A 13,625-nucleotide genomic window follows, 5' to 3' on the forward strand; every position below is an offset into this window, starting at 1 on the left:
CCACACCAGAGTGGCCGGAAATAACTTGTCAAGTGCACATCGTTACAGAATTCAATTTTAGTGATTGTCTTAAATAAGGAAATAAAATAAGGATCATTTTTGTAACAATCATTAATCACAATATTGCAATAAATGACATTTTATTCCATATTTGAAAATTCTGTACTGTATTCAAAAAGAGCAGTATTTCCTGTATGCTTTCCAATGTTTCCATTTCAAACCATAAAAGGGCTTTGCTGCACAGATTCTCGTGTTTGCGCGAGATAAAGTGAAACTTTGCATGTGCTTATTTGTCTCCTTTTATATTTGAAATATATTTACTAGAATTTAGGGCACTCAAAATGAAACACACAGAAATCATTTGTATAATAAACAATTTATCACTGGCAGTACTTAATTGACTGTTCAGTCAGGTAATACAATTACTCCAATTAGAGAATGACGTCATTTCCACGAGCACAATCAACTTTGGAGAAGCACAACACTTGATTGTCTTGAGACAAAAAAAGAATCTCAAATTGTGATAAAAAAAATAAAAGACAGCATGCAAAGGCTTAATGTCATTGGATTTCCAACAAAAAAACAAAAAAAACAGCATGCTATGTTCTGTCAAATCAATTTCCTACAAAACAACCCGGTAGACAATATTTTAGTTTGACAAACCAACCCAAATATTAAGTCTTTAGTGTTTACTGGGACGAGTATAGAATTTAAGCAACAGAACAAAATATTCTGAGACATAAAAATCTTTCTTAAACACAAATATAATAATCAGCAACCAGTGTGTAGCCCATGTTAAATATGAGAAACAGTTGGAACCTTAACAGTCCTGACGAACAAAACCATAAACATGTACTGATATGACAATTGATCCTAATTACCTCAAGAATGAGGTCAGCTTTTCAACATCTGGAAAGTTTCTTCCTAAAAATTGTAATGTTATGATATTCATAATCCCTGATTTAGTGACTATCGAGTGTTGAATAATAAACATAAATTCGAATTTATAGTATGTCACACAAAATGAACACAAATGTAAAAGGCCACAGAAGCTCCAATAAATGCTAATCATATTTAAAATTTGGGGAAAACACGATTAAAAAAATGTTAGAAATATGGACAAATTTAAAGATCAAATTTGAAAGACATATATGCTACGTATCCATTCACTCTGCTTTGCCTCCTTGATCAAATTAATCGCACTCGGAATGCTTTCTTGGACAGCTAAAAAGGATTTATCCGTAAACATTCTGACCATACAAAATTTATTGACAATTTCTTCAATTTAAAAAAAAGTACTTGAGCAGTAGCCATTAATTAGATAACATGAATGGATGTTACAGGAGGTTAAAAGGTGTCAAAATGGCTGCTGCGCCCACGAGCAAAAAAAACAGAGCAGCGCAAATGACGAGATGAACAGCACAATGGAGGAGACGAGTTTTTCTGTATGTTGGCAAACTTGCCGCAGTCTAGAAGAGCACCTTCTTGATGTAGGCCACGGTGGAGATGTTGAGCAGCATGTTGACGTGCTCGTTCCCAGGAAGCTCGTGTAAGATGACCGGCTGTTTCTGCCTCTCCACCCAGCGTTTGCACTGCGTGGCGCTCAGCAGGTTGACCGTCCCGTCGCCGTCGCCCATCACCACGGTGGGATCCACGTCTGGGAACTTGGAGGTATACTGGAAGGCTTCCGAGGTGGGAACACCCGAGCCGTACAAACAGTGGACGGCCACGCCCGGCGGTGTGAGGTCAAAGAGCAACGACTCCGTGTCCTGACGCATCAGCCAGCCGTCTTCGAAACCGAGGTCAAAGTATAGTCGCTTGTAGTCCATCACGGTATAGTTGGTGGTGGGGGTCTGGATCAAAACCTACATACGGATGGATCCGAGTATTAGGTTTGGTAGGACTCTTTCTCTGGTGAAACAAGAGTGACACCATAGGCAGGTCTTTGTTTTTTCTTAAGAGGAATATGTGGAAAGGAAAACTTCTATTTGCTGTCATTATTTTGTTCTACTCTTAACGTTAACTTCTGATACCTGATGGGATAGTTGAGGTATTTGTGTCGGGTGGTGTCTCACGAGTCAACCGCTGTGTTCACGGGTTATAAAGAATACTTTAAATGTTTTTACGAGGACTGGCTTTTTTCCATTACGCCATAGAAGCAGCAGATTGTTGTGACAACGTCGTCACACAAGTGTGGTGAGTTTTTCGAGCTCAAATGATTAATAAACAAACGCGCACCTTATCTTTAGGCCAGGTATGGGAATAAGGAAGGAGCCAAGAGGTGGACACGGCCGTACGTTGCTGAGTGCGGATCTTCAGCGGTCTGATGACAGGGATGTTGTTATTGTCGCCTGGAACACAAACAGAAAAAAGTCACCCACGAGGAACTGGACGGAGACAGAGAGGAACAATCTGATGTGTTGGGTGGTGTGTCACCCAGTCAATAATTGATTTTTAAAAAATGTTTATTTTATTCTCAAACAGGCAAACATTATTACCCAGCGGATATTGTAAACACACATATAGGCGAGTTGGAGGAGGGTAACATCTAAAACATGCAGGATAGCAGCTTTCGAGGACTGGAATTGGCGATCCCTGGTTTTAGAGACTTCAATGACCCGAACATGCATTTTATTTTATTTTTTTAAACCTAAAAACTCAGAACTGGCAGATGTGCTAAGGATTAGACTTTCCACCTCTTCATTATTTATACATTCTCATCAAATATAACAGCTAATAATAACTAGATTTGTAGCAGTGGTTTACTTTGGTTGTAGGTCATAGTGGTCTGGTTCCACTCCACCCAAAATAAAAACCAGTGTATGGTTTCTTCTCTCACCAGAGGTGATCACACGGAGTGTTTTGGCCACGCCGGCCCACGGCGCTCCCAGAGCGATGAACGCTTTAATGTGTTTGTCTTTCCAGGCTTGAGGTTGCTGGTTGAGGAAGTACAACATGTACATGTTGCCCATACTGTGGGCAATTAAAACCACGGGACCGCCCGCATTCTTCGCCATCTCCTCGATCATTCGTTGTAATGCCAGGAAGTAATCCTTGTTCTCATCTGGGAAGAAAGCAAGGAGATCTCAGAAGTTAAAATTGAGGAGCTGATGGGAAGGTTGCTCACGTAAGTGTGTGTGTTGTGCTTACTGGGTGCTTTCCTCCAATCATAGGGGGCACCTCTGACGTCATCACCTCGAGTATAGCCCCAGTCTACCAGTGCCTGTGCGATATTAAAGAAATACATCCCTAAAAAGCAGAAGAAGGGACAAGCTGCTTTTAGTGGTATGGAAGCATTGGTATCTTTTCAAGATAAAGCAGTCCGTTCATCTAGACACAAAAAGATGCTTAGAATTGACGATAGTGTTTACTTGTTTAAAAGTCACAGTGAGATTGTTTTATTAAATCGTCAAGGAAAGACAATTGATGTTTGACAAATGCAATGAGTTGAGTATATCACATCACGCTTATCAAGATTGTCGTATGTGATTAAAGCGGCCCAGACAATGACCGTCTTTAAACAGCTTAGTAATGCGATCACTAATCAGTGTGTTTGTGTGTGTGTGTGTGTGTGTATTCAATACTTATCACAGTCCAACAGACTCCATGAATGTGATATGAAATACATCAATATAAAGTTGCAATATGCAATATTGCCCTTTTACAAAACCAATAAGACTCTTTTTTTTGGTATAAAATAACATATAACAGCACCATTTCACGAAAACAATAATCATTTTAAGTTGTTATAAAATAACAAATGAAGGCAATTTCAGCAACAGCACGTGATGTTAAATGAACTTTCTTTGTTTACAACAGTTTACCAGGGACCCGAGGTGGTAAATTGGGTCCAGAAATTAAAAACGCTATCACGAGTAAAAACTCTGGCAGGCTTTTTTGTTTTCTGAACCTGAATTTACCACCTCTGACAGATTGTGAATTACAGGGACAACCGCAACATGTTTCGTCAGTGGACGTCTTGTTGGCTGACAATTCTAGGCAGAAGCAAATATGGCCGCACATAACGTTCTTTCTTGTGGTCCAGCCATTCATTTTATATCCGGCGCACAGTACTGTTGATGAATGATGATTGTTTTTGTGACTGTTTAAGACTGGAAGAAAACTTATATTCTTCCACACTCACCCACACCGCGTTTACTAGGGTCCAGATACTCCATCGAGGACGTCTGACCAAATCCCGGCACGCTGATGTTCACCCCGGGAGGCGATGAGGTGGTGTGTGTGGTTCTGTTGTAGATCAGCCTGCAAACACACACACACACACACACACACACACACACACACACACACACACACACACACACACACACACACACACACTCTGTGAAAAACCCTTATCTAGGTGTTAGTTCCGCATCTGTAGTGAAAGAAGTCACAAGAAGATTTGCATCACCTTTTGTGGCAACATGTTCCGTTTTTTTTTTTTGTTTGCCTTAACTTCTGTTTCTGATTTGTTCTACTACAAGAAACATTGTTTTCTGCACAGCTAGGCTCAGATCTGTCTATGGGCATCCATCAAATAAAAATATTTCTCAACTAAAAAAGAGACTGTTGTGAGAGACAAAAACATTATAAATAAATAAATAAATAAGTCATACAATATTGTATAGCTGCACCAAACAAATGGTATGCAAATTTGCTCTTTTGAGGGACTAATGAAAGTTATGAAATCATAAACATTCTGAATAATATTAATAATAATATTCTGGTTTGCGTTTTCTGCACCCTCGACCTACATACTTGTTTTTGGCTTCACCCATGCCTCAATCAAACTGAACCTTGACACATTCAATGTTGATGATTTACCCTAAAAAATTGAAATTGGTATATAATACAAGACACAGCAATCCCAAGATTACCAATTAACCTGCAACGTGAAGGTTGTTAAGCCTCACATATGCTTTCTTCAAAATTTTGAAATAATAATCATTTTAAATGTAGTTTGTAGCATTTGTGAATGTATTTCCAAGTGTTAAAGATTGCCTTGAGCTTTGTTTGCATCAGTTCTTATTGGGAAAACTGACCTTTGGAACGATGAATGATTTGTGTCAACAAAACCAGCACAGCTAGTGCACATACAACCATTCAAAACATGTTTATAAATCAATTTGGAATCTTCCATTTCATCTCACAAAAAAAAAGCAGGATGCAACTGGTCAGGGTTTAAGTTCCAAACGATCTGAATTGAACTATATTTGGAATGGAAATTTGGCAATTTAAAACCACGTCAATTTTAATACGGGGGAAGTGGCATCAACCTTAATTTGATCAGATTTTTACATTTCTTTTACCCACACAGTACTAGAACATGAACAACACTGACAAAACTGCATTTAACTGAATTTATTGTGTACAACGCTAAATTAGTGGAACCGCTTTAATTTGCAGCATCAGAAAGCTTGTAACACAATTTAGTTGAGTTATCAAATGAGTTTTCCATCTTGACATGCCAGTCATCTCATGCAGCATCCCAAACACACTTTTATTTTGCTTCGTTTATGTTTTTCGGGAGAAAAAAAAAACCTAACCAAACAGCTCATAATTTGGGATACTTGCAAGTCAAGGTACCAGTGTACTAATATCTATTAAAGAATGAGTGCAAAAGCAAGAATTTAGGAAAGTAAGCTTTGGATAGCAGCATATTTGATTGATAGGTACCATACCTTATGTTGTCCATCCAACAGTCAATGGCAACAGGCACAAGTTGCTCCAGGTTGAGCCATAAAGTAAAGAAGGAGTCTGTCTTCTTGTAACAAATGTAATGAACCACAGTGGGTTTATCCAGCTTGGCCTCCAGCTGGTTTCCCAGGTCTCCCGGAACTGCAATCATCCAACAGACACATAGAAGGTGTTGACAAAGCATATTTACAAAAGAAATGGTATGCAAAGGGCATATTATGACGATATTGACCAAGAGGATCAAGCTTGTCAGTATTATCTTAAAAGCAAAGCACAGCAACAAGTTTTTTATTTCATCAAAAAAAATATTAATGTCAGCCCTTTTTTATATTTGGAATTATATACAGCAGCATGCAAAATTCATTTTCACGTATGTGCAAGATCTTGTCTGAATTTTGGATTGTCCGCAAAAGATTTAACGTACTTTATCCAGCAGCTATTTGATCATGCAACGTGTTGTTTGGATGTCTCCAGCTAAAGATCGTTTTCTGAGTTCGCATTGACATTTGACCATCGATGGCCATGAGTCCACGTGGCCATTTTGCTTCATAAACAAAATATGTATGGTTTTGCCTCAAAAACAAAACATTGATTGTTAATTTTCCATTGTTAGCTATTGATTAGTCACACATATTTCTTCATCAAGAAAAGTTTGGTTTAGGTAAAAAAAAAAAAGGGAAAAGATTGGTTTGTGTAAAAAAAACAACAACCCAATGTTGCGAAAGTAGTCTGAAAAATTCCGAACACTAATTCAGACAAATTGGGGGAGGTAGATACACGAATGACTGCCCAAACTTCAACCCTTGACAAAAATGATGGAATCATGTACTTGTCACAAAACTAGTCCACAATTGCCTTTGCTCATCCCATTTATGTCATTGAGTATAGTTTTTTTATTCATCTATTTCAGTGTTTCTTATATACAGAAAGTTGCCCCTTTTCTGTCATGTCTGTGATCTGACTTTTTTTTTTCTACAAATTTAAACACCTGAATGAACATCCTCTGAGACTGGGGAGCCCCCCTTTTTTTTGCCAGTTTTTTTTTTTTTTGTAGTTATCAACAGTGTGTAGCAGCCAGACAAACTGTTACCCTGACCTCATGTCAACAAAATAAGTACAACCGAGATAAGGTTTCCACTACTCAACCACATTTGATCAAGTAGGCACGGAGAACAAGGAGGATAGAATGGTAATGGTGTTTAAATTGGATTACTGTATAAACCTGCAATGGTCTGAGTGAAAAGGATCACATAACGTATTCTGCAATTAAATGACGGGATTGGCTCAAATTTCCCCGATGAATCTGATTGACTCCATAAAAACAGTCTCGTGATAGCGCTGTCAACAAACGTCTCCAGATATAGAAAACGAGTGCACAAGGTTTCAATTGCACCTTTTAATTTTCAGTGACTTTGTCTAATACAGTTCGTAAAAGATACGAAATGCACATAAACGTTGGTCACAATCCATCGATGCTATATGCAATAAAAAGTGTAACGAAAACGACTAGAGTCGCAGTTCTACGTGTGATACAAATATAATTGTAACAACGAATGGCGATGTCCGCTTAAAATTAGTCGTTATTTACAAACCTAGATCTGTTAGTGCTTGCGTAATCACAAAATGTTGACAGGATCCGAAAAGAAAACAACTGAAAAAATGTCTTCACCCCTTTGCCGATTGGTAAGTCTCGTTTGTCAAGTGTTGACATTCAACAGTGGTGTAAACAAAGCCAGTGTAAAGCAGGGAAGTAGTGTAAACACTTACCGAGGACCACCGGAGGTCTCGGAGATTGGCACGGCTTGTTGCCAACACATTTTCCCACAGGTTTGCAGGAGCTCCTTCCAGAAAACAGCCACAATAGCAAAGCGACTCTTAGAAGCGAGAAGGCAGTTACCCGCGGTCTACCATCCATGACTTCCGATGTCTCATAGCCGAAGAGCCATTTCTCTTTTCTTCAAAGATGCTAGTCGACGAAGTAACTTCTCCTGTCTCGTTTGTCGACCCTTTAATAGTTAGCGTTGTTTGCGTAGATGATGAAGATGATGATGACGGGGTCACGAGATTCAAAGCAGAAGAGAGAGCAATCATCTAGTAACGCAACCTCAGTCAAGGCCGAAGTGATCGAGCTCAGATAAATCGAACCGTAACACAGCTTTTTTTTTGCTCCGTCACGAAATGACATCTTTACAGCACATCAAAACTGGATGGCTTCTTGGTAGCTTCACGCTCTACAGCTACAACCCGTTTAGCATATTCAATTATTAAAAGCAAATCAAAATTTTCACAAAAAAAATCTAAAATGCCAGTTAAAAGATCATCTTTATTCACAACAAAAATCATATGTTGAAAAGTTTAACGTTCAGAGTACATATAGGGATTTTTTTTTTTCATAAACTTGAGGTCAGGCATGCACAATTCATTATTGCTGCTATTCCCAGGCCTGCTGCATGTGCTTTTTAATCAATAGAACTTGAAAATAGTGTGCTATGTCTGGCCAGTCTTGATATCAACTTCTGTAGGCATCTCTGATTTCCCCTCTAAAATTTGCTGAATTTGATTGCGCACCTTTTCATTGAATACAATATCCAGGTGTGGCAACCCTCTGTATTCCGTAACATGCACAGGCTTCTCCTGCTGCCCGGCCCAATTTTTGCAAAGACTCATGCTTCGGCTGCCCACGGTGTCATCCCCATCGTCGGAAATAAAGTCTATGGGGTCTGCGTTGGGAAACCCCTCATCGTAAATATACGTGATTGGAGTGGGTAGTCCGACGCCGTACATACACCACACCTCAACACCAGGTGGGCGGAGATCAGCAGTCAGGTTCTTCGAGTCTTCGCTCATGTACCTGAAACCAACCGAATGTTAGTCAGCTGTCAGATAGTTGATTTGATTTTTCCTTAACTTCTACTGGTGATGATATTGAAGGGTCCATGACATTTTTGGTTTGCTATTACAAGTGATAAAAATGCAGGATAATCACTACTGCTTCATAATTGCAATTTTGTATGAATGTGTCAGGTATCTCCAAAACAAAATGAGAAGATTTCACAATACAAATGCATGTGAAATAAATTTTGGTCTGCAGAACATTTTGAACTGAACTGGATGAAGTTAACATCGAAAAGTGTCATGTACAGTATGAATTTACCAGCCATCCTCAAAATTGATGTCGTGGAAAAAGCGCTGGTAGTCCTGTGTCGTGTAGTTAAAATTTGGTGTTGATATGAAAACGTGGTCTTTTGGCCACGCCTTCTCTGTTGGCAGCATCCATGGATTTGTTGTAGTCATCCTTTGCTCCTCTCGGATCTTGATGTTGGAAATCATTGGGAGGCCGTCATTTTCTCCTAGTAAAAAAAAAAAATTCAAAACTTCGTTTTTAAACAGAACCTGTACTCCACCACAACATATGCCATTTATTTCTGTGGTGTGCATCACATTATTCAGATTGAACATATTTGATTTGACTGACAAAAGGTTGGGAAAACACTGAAATACAATACCTGATGCCATGACTCTGAGTACTTTAACAGCGCCCCCCCATGGAGCCGCGAGGGAAATGAAGCCCCGAATGTACTTGTCCTTCCAGTCCTGAGGCTGATGGTTGAGAAAGTAGAGGACGTAGTGGCAGCCCATGCTATGTCCTAATAAGTAAACAGGCTCCTGGTACTCCTCATACATCTGTTCTACCAGCTCCTGCAACTTTATGAGATACTCTGCGTTCTCATCTGTCAGAGGGCAAAAAAAAAAGACATCTACATTCATCCATTGCTGTTGCACAGACTCCAGTTTTGGTTTTTTGTTTTTATAGAAAAAGATTCACAACTGGAAATATAATTAACATTTTTCAAATGATGTGACTTATCTTAAAAGTTTTCCTTAACTTTTCTTAAAACTATCCAGTAGCACAGGTTAAATTTGAAATGAGACAGCAAAAATAAAAAGTATTTAAAACTGAAAAAAAAAATTAAAAGTGGGGGAAAATTAAATAAATTACCTTTCTTAATAAAAATGTTATTTGGCTATCTTTCTATCCCGAAAGTAACACGCCTGGTCCATTAAAACCCCACCTCCGCTTTCCTCACACAAATTCGTCAATAGACTGGAGGTGGGTTCAATGTCCGCTCACAAAGTAGGACATCTCAAAATTATGTTGAAAACAGCCATGCCTAGTACTTCAGTACACTGCAGCGGGAATGTGGAAACATTTTATAATTTATTTGATACACCAAAAATCAGAACAGTCTGCAGGAGCAGTTGTCTTCACTTTGGTTATTTTTGTTTGATCGGGCGGAGCTGCTTCTTAGAGAATTGGATGAGCAGAAGTGAATGGAAGAGAACACCACTTTGGGGTATTTTGGGTGAAAAATCCTAAATCTAAAATTTCCAAAATAGTGATTAAGATATGATATGGCTCCTTTACGGCATCCATACTCTCGGGACATACATACAAAGTAATAGCTCATTTTCAAATACAAAAACTAACACAGTATCAAATGCCAATATTTTCTGATGATCATCTTACAACCCTCATATAATTGATATAGTGAGGTCTATCCCATAATATTTTACCACTTACTCGGAGTTAATCTCCAATCATACGGGGCTCCACGGACAGTCTCATTTCGAATGTAGCCGATGTTGACTAAATGCTGCACCATAGTGTGAAAATAACCTGCAAAACATAGAGCATCTCGTAACTGCAATATTACCCTGATGCAAATAAATAAATCTCACAGTTTCATTTCAAAATAATGCACACAATCAATTCATTTCTTTTTCAGTCTGTAGAGTTTACAAAACATCAATATAAATGTTGACGTATGTGCTACAAATGTATTATTGTCGGTCGGAAATGTGTTTTTTTATGACTTTAATCTTTATCCACAATTTGACCAACAGATTCATGCATCTCACCAGTCAATTTGTTATTGTCGAGAAACTCAATGGGATAGGTTTGTCCAAACCCTGGCACCCGCACCTGCACCCCTGGTGAGTTGAATGATCGTCTCACTGTCCTGTTATAAACAAGTCTGAACGCAGACATATGTTTCAGACAGTACTATAAACACACACACTCTAATAGGATTCCAGCAATAAAAATCACATGGGAAAATATCAAAATAATTGATCTTGGGGAGCAGCAAAAAAAATCATCATCAATTATTTTCCGACAGTATTTTCCATGTGTGTGAGGAGATAATAGATGTTACCTAATGTTATCGATCCAGCAATCGACACCAATAGGCATGAACATGTTTAGGTCAACCCACAAGGGGAACCAGTGATCTGTTTTCTTGTAGCACATCCAGTGGACCAGCTGCTGCTTGTCTATCTTAGCTTCCAGACGGTTGCCCAAGTTTCCTGGAACTGCAAAAACAAATCTGAGTCTCTGAGATGAGCATATAAAACGGCCAAAAGTGAAAAACAAGTCCCGTTGAGACTCCAATAATACTTGTTTTGCTGACAGCGGAACAGAAAATGTAGAGGATACAAACGCAACACCGTAATAGCATAAATATACACCCATCGCTTGAGCATTACCAACATAAAATACATACTGGATTCGGTTGAAGCTGGGTTAAAAGAGTTCAGGTTCTCCCCTGGCGCATTTGCAGTCCAGACCTGTCTCCCTTAAAAAATCTGTGGCGCATTATCAAGCGTAAAATACGACAGGGAAGACCCCGGACCGTTGAAGAACTCAAGCGGTTCGTCAAGCAAGAATGGGAAAGAATTCCACATGAGCAGCTAAGAGAATTAGTCTCCTCTCTTCCAAAACGTTTATTGAGTGTTATTAAAAGGAAAGATGATGTAACGAAGTGGTAAACATGCCCTTGAAATTCTAAGTTAATTATTATTTGAAAAATCTAATAAAGTTGATGAGTTTGAGCATTAAATATGTTGTCTTTGTAGTGTATTCAATTGAATGTGGGTTGAGAAGGATTTTCTAATCGTATTTCGGTTTTATTTACATTTTACACAATTTCCCAACTTCAACCGAATCCGGTTTGTAGTACATATGAATCAATGCGTATTAATCAACTACTGTAGTTCTATTAGTCTAAACTCATGACTCAACATGTAAATGAACAGCTTGGTCACAAACATCTAGTCAGTGTTGAGGTTTGTTTCACTAAACAAACAGCTTTGTGGGCCCCGAGCTCACAACGCTTACCTCTGGCAAACTACCACCCACATGATGTCCAGAAGGTACTTTATAATCTAATCTCGTTACAATGTGACCTTCAAAATGAAACATAGTCCTATTTGAAGTTCAATCAAAATGTTGTGGAAAAATCTTCAGATTTATAGACTTGTGCATTGTGAGCATCTTAAGGGTTAAAGCTTTTCTATTGACTTCTTTCAGAGACCGACATGCATTTTATTACTGTACTGCGTGCATGATTTGGTAAATTAGCAAACAAACACATTTATAAACATTCAGTTCTTTGATTATCCATTGATCCATTCTCTGTATTGTTTAACCTCACTCAGGTCAATAAATAATTGATAATTGCCATCTCTAATTCCAATAGTATTGCAGTTTCCTGTGAGTTTCCTGTGTTCCTGCATGACTTCTTGTTTCATGACATTTTCTGTCTTGAGGCTATTTGAGGGCAACAATCTTACCATGAATAACAAAAATCAACATGCAATAAATGAAACTCCTCAACTCATTTAAATTGACACCAATATAGCACAAGATAGTGGTAGAGCACTATTTTTATCCAAATGCAACTCCTCAACTCACTTCAACAAGTATGAACGATGCATGTTAATAAACACTCTTAAAACATTGGTGTCAAAATAAAAATAAAAAATTTGGTTAAAAATTGGACCGACACAAAACAAAACAATCTTTTTGTTTTTTTTAAATGGGTTGGTTTTTCTTTTTTCTTTTTGCAAAATCAGCAAAAATTGACCCAACTTCCTGGGTCAGTTCTATTTTTAACCCATGCATATTATTTATTTATTTTATTTATGAATTTATTTTAACCGGAATGAAGGAAACTATTTTGCATGGAAACACTTTTTTTATTTTATTGTGCCAAGTTCTCAAAAAACTGACAGCATGAATGGATTTTTACTTTTTTATATGTACAGTACATTTCAATGTCCTGTACTTTTCACAGTGGAAGGTTCACTTACCAATGATGAGTGGAGGTGTGATGTTGCTATGGTTTTGAGCTTTCGATTCGGGAGGGAAGACAACATCAAGGATCCAGAAACATGAGGTGTGATGAAGTCCCAGCAAAAGTCCAAGAGTCAGCAAAAGCCAACTTTGTCCTAGTGAGCCCATTGTTCTTTAATGTTCTTTCTTCCGGCTGCAATGTTGGCCGATGTCTCCTCTTGGGCTTAGCAACACTGCTGGCAGGGGCTTGGTTGAAAAAAAAAAAAAAAAGAAAAAAAAAAAAGAAAAAAAAAAAACCTGAGACAAAACCAAAAAATAAACGAAGTTAATATAACAACAGTAACCTTTCGTACAGTTTGTTGGCAGCCTTTGTTGTAGCCCACTCGGACAATTCTAGTTTGCGGGATGGCTGATGAATTCAACTGTGGCTTAATCACACACACGCACGCACGCACGCACAAACGCATACGCACGCACGACATGGGCAAATAAATGAGTGGTGTTTTCATTGCACTATTGATTTTCACCTATTTATTTACGCACCGTTGGTTCTGACAAGATTACGGGAAAAGAATAACATGAAATTGTTTCATTCGTCATTCTATAGCAGTTTACAAAACGTGACATTGTAACTTACTGAATGAAGAAGACGCAACGTGAGGAAGGTGACTTGCAGAAGTTTTAATCCGTGGCTTGCTGTCTGTTCCCTTGGTAGAATGAGTCCAAATGACAGTAGAAAAGAGTGGATGAACCCTCACCACTTTCCCTGTAGCTGCTGTTGCCTTCAGGG

At 38.5% G+C, this 13,625-nt stretch overlaps 2 protein-coding genes across 2 annotated transcripts; both read right to left on the minus strand.

The window, feature by feature from the left end:
• Positions 1 to 357: 357 nt before the first annotated feature.
• Positions 358 to 7,823, minus strand: pla2g15 (phospholipase A2, group XV). Its single transcript, XM_085915024.1, has 7 exons — positions 7,468 to 7,823; positions 5,685 to 5,841; positions 4,145 to 4,263; positions 3,151 to 3,249; positions 2,840 to 3,064; positions 2,239 to 2,351; positions 358 to 1,865 (listed from the first exon to the last, which is right to left on the minus strand). The coding sequence occupies exons 1-7, from the start codon at positions 7,613 to 7,615 to the stop codon at positions 1,470 to 1,472; spliced, it is 1,257 nt and encodes a 418-aa protein (XP_085771150.1). The 5' UTR covers positions 7,616 to 7,823; the 3' UTR covers positions 358 to 1,469.
• Positions 7,824 to 8,003: 180 nt separating this feature from the next.
• Positions 8,004 to 13,223, minus strand: lcat (lecithin-cholesterol acyltransferase). Its single transcript, XM_085915173.1, has 7 exons — positions 12,853 to 13,223; positions 10,917 to 11,073; positions 10,621 to 10,736; positions 10,283 to 10,378; positions 9,207 to 9,431; positions 8,855 to 9,050; positions 8,004 to 8,551 (listed from the first exon to the last, which is right to left on the minus strand). Exons 1-7 carry the CDS (start codon positions 13,001 to 13,003, stop codon positions 8,188 to 8,190), a joined length of 1,305 nt encoding a protein of 434 aa, XP_085771299.1. The 5' UTR covers positions 13,004 to 13,223; the 3' UTR covers positions 8,004 to 8,187.
• Positions 13,224 to 13,625: the final 402 nt, after the last annotated feature.

This window comes from Syngnathus leptorhynchus, chromosome 6, assembly GCF_054491065.1.
Source record: "Syngnathus leptorhynchus isolate UIUO chromosome 6, UIUO_Slep, whole genome shotgun sequence".
Classification (NCBI taxonomy): Eukaryota; Metazoa; Chordata; class Actinopteri; order Syngnathiformes; family Syngnathidae; genus Syngnathus; species Syngnathus leptorhynchus.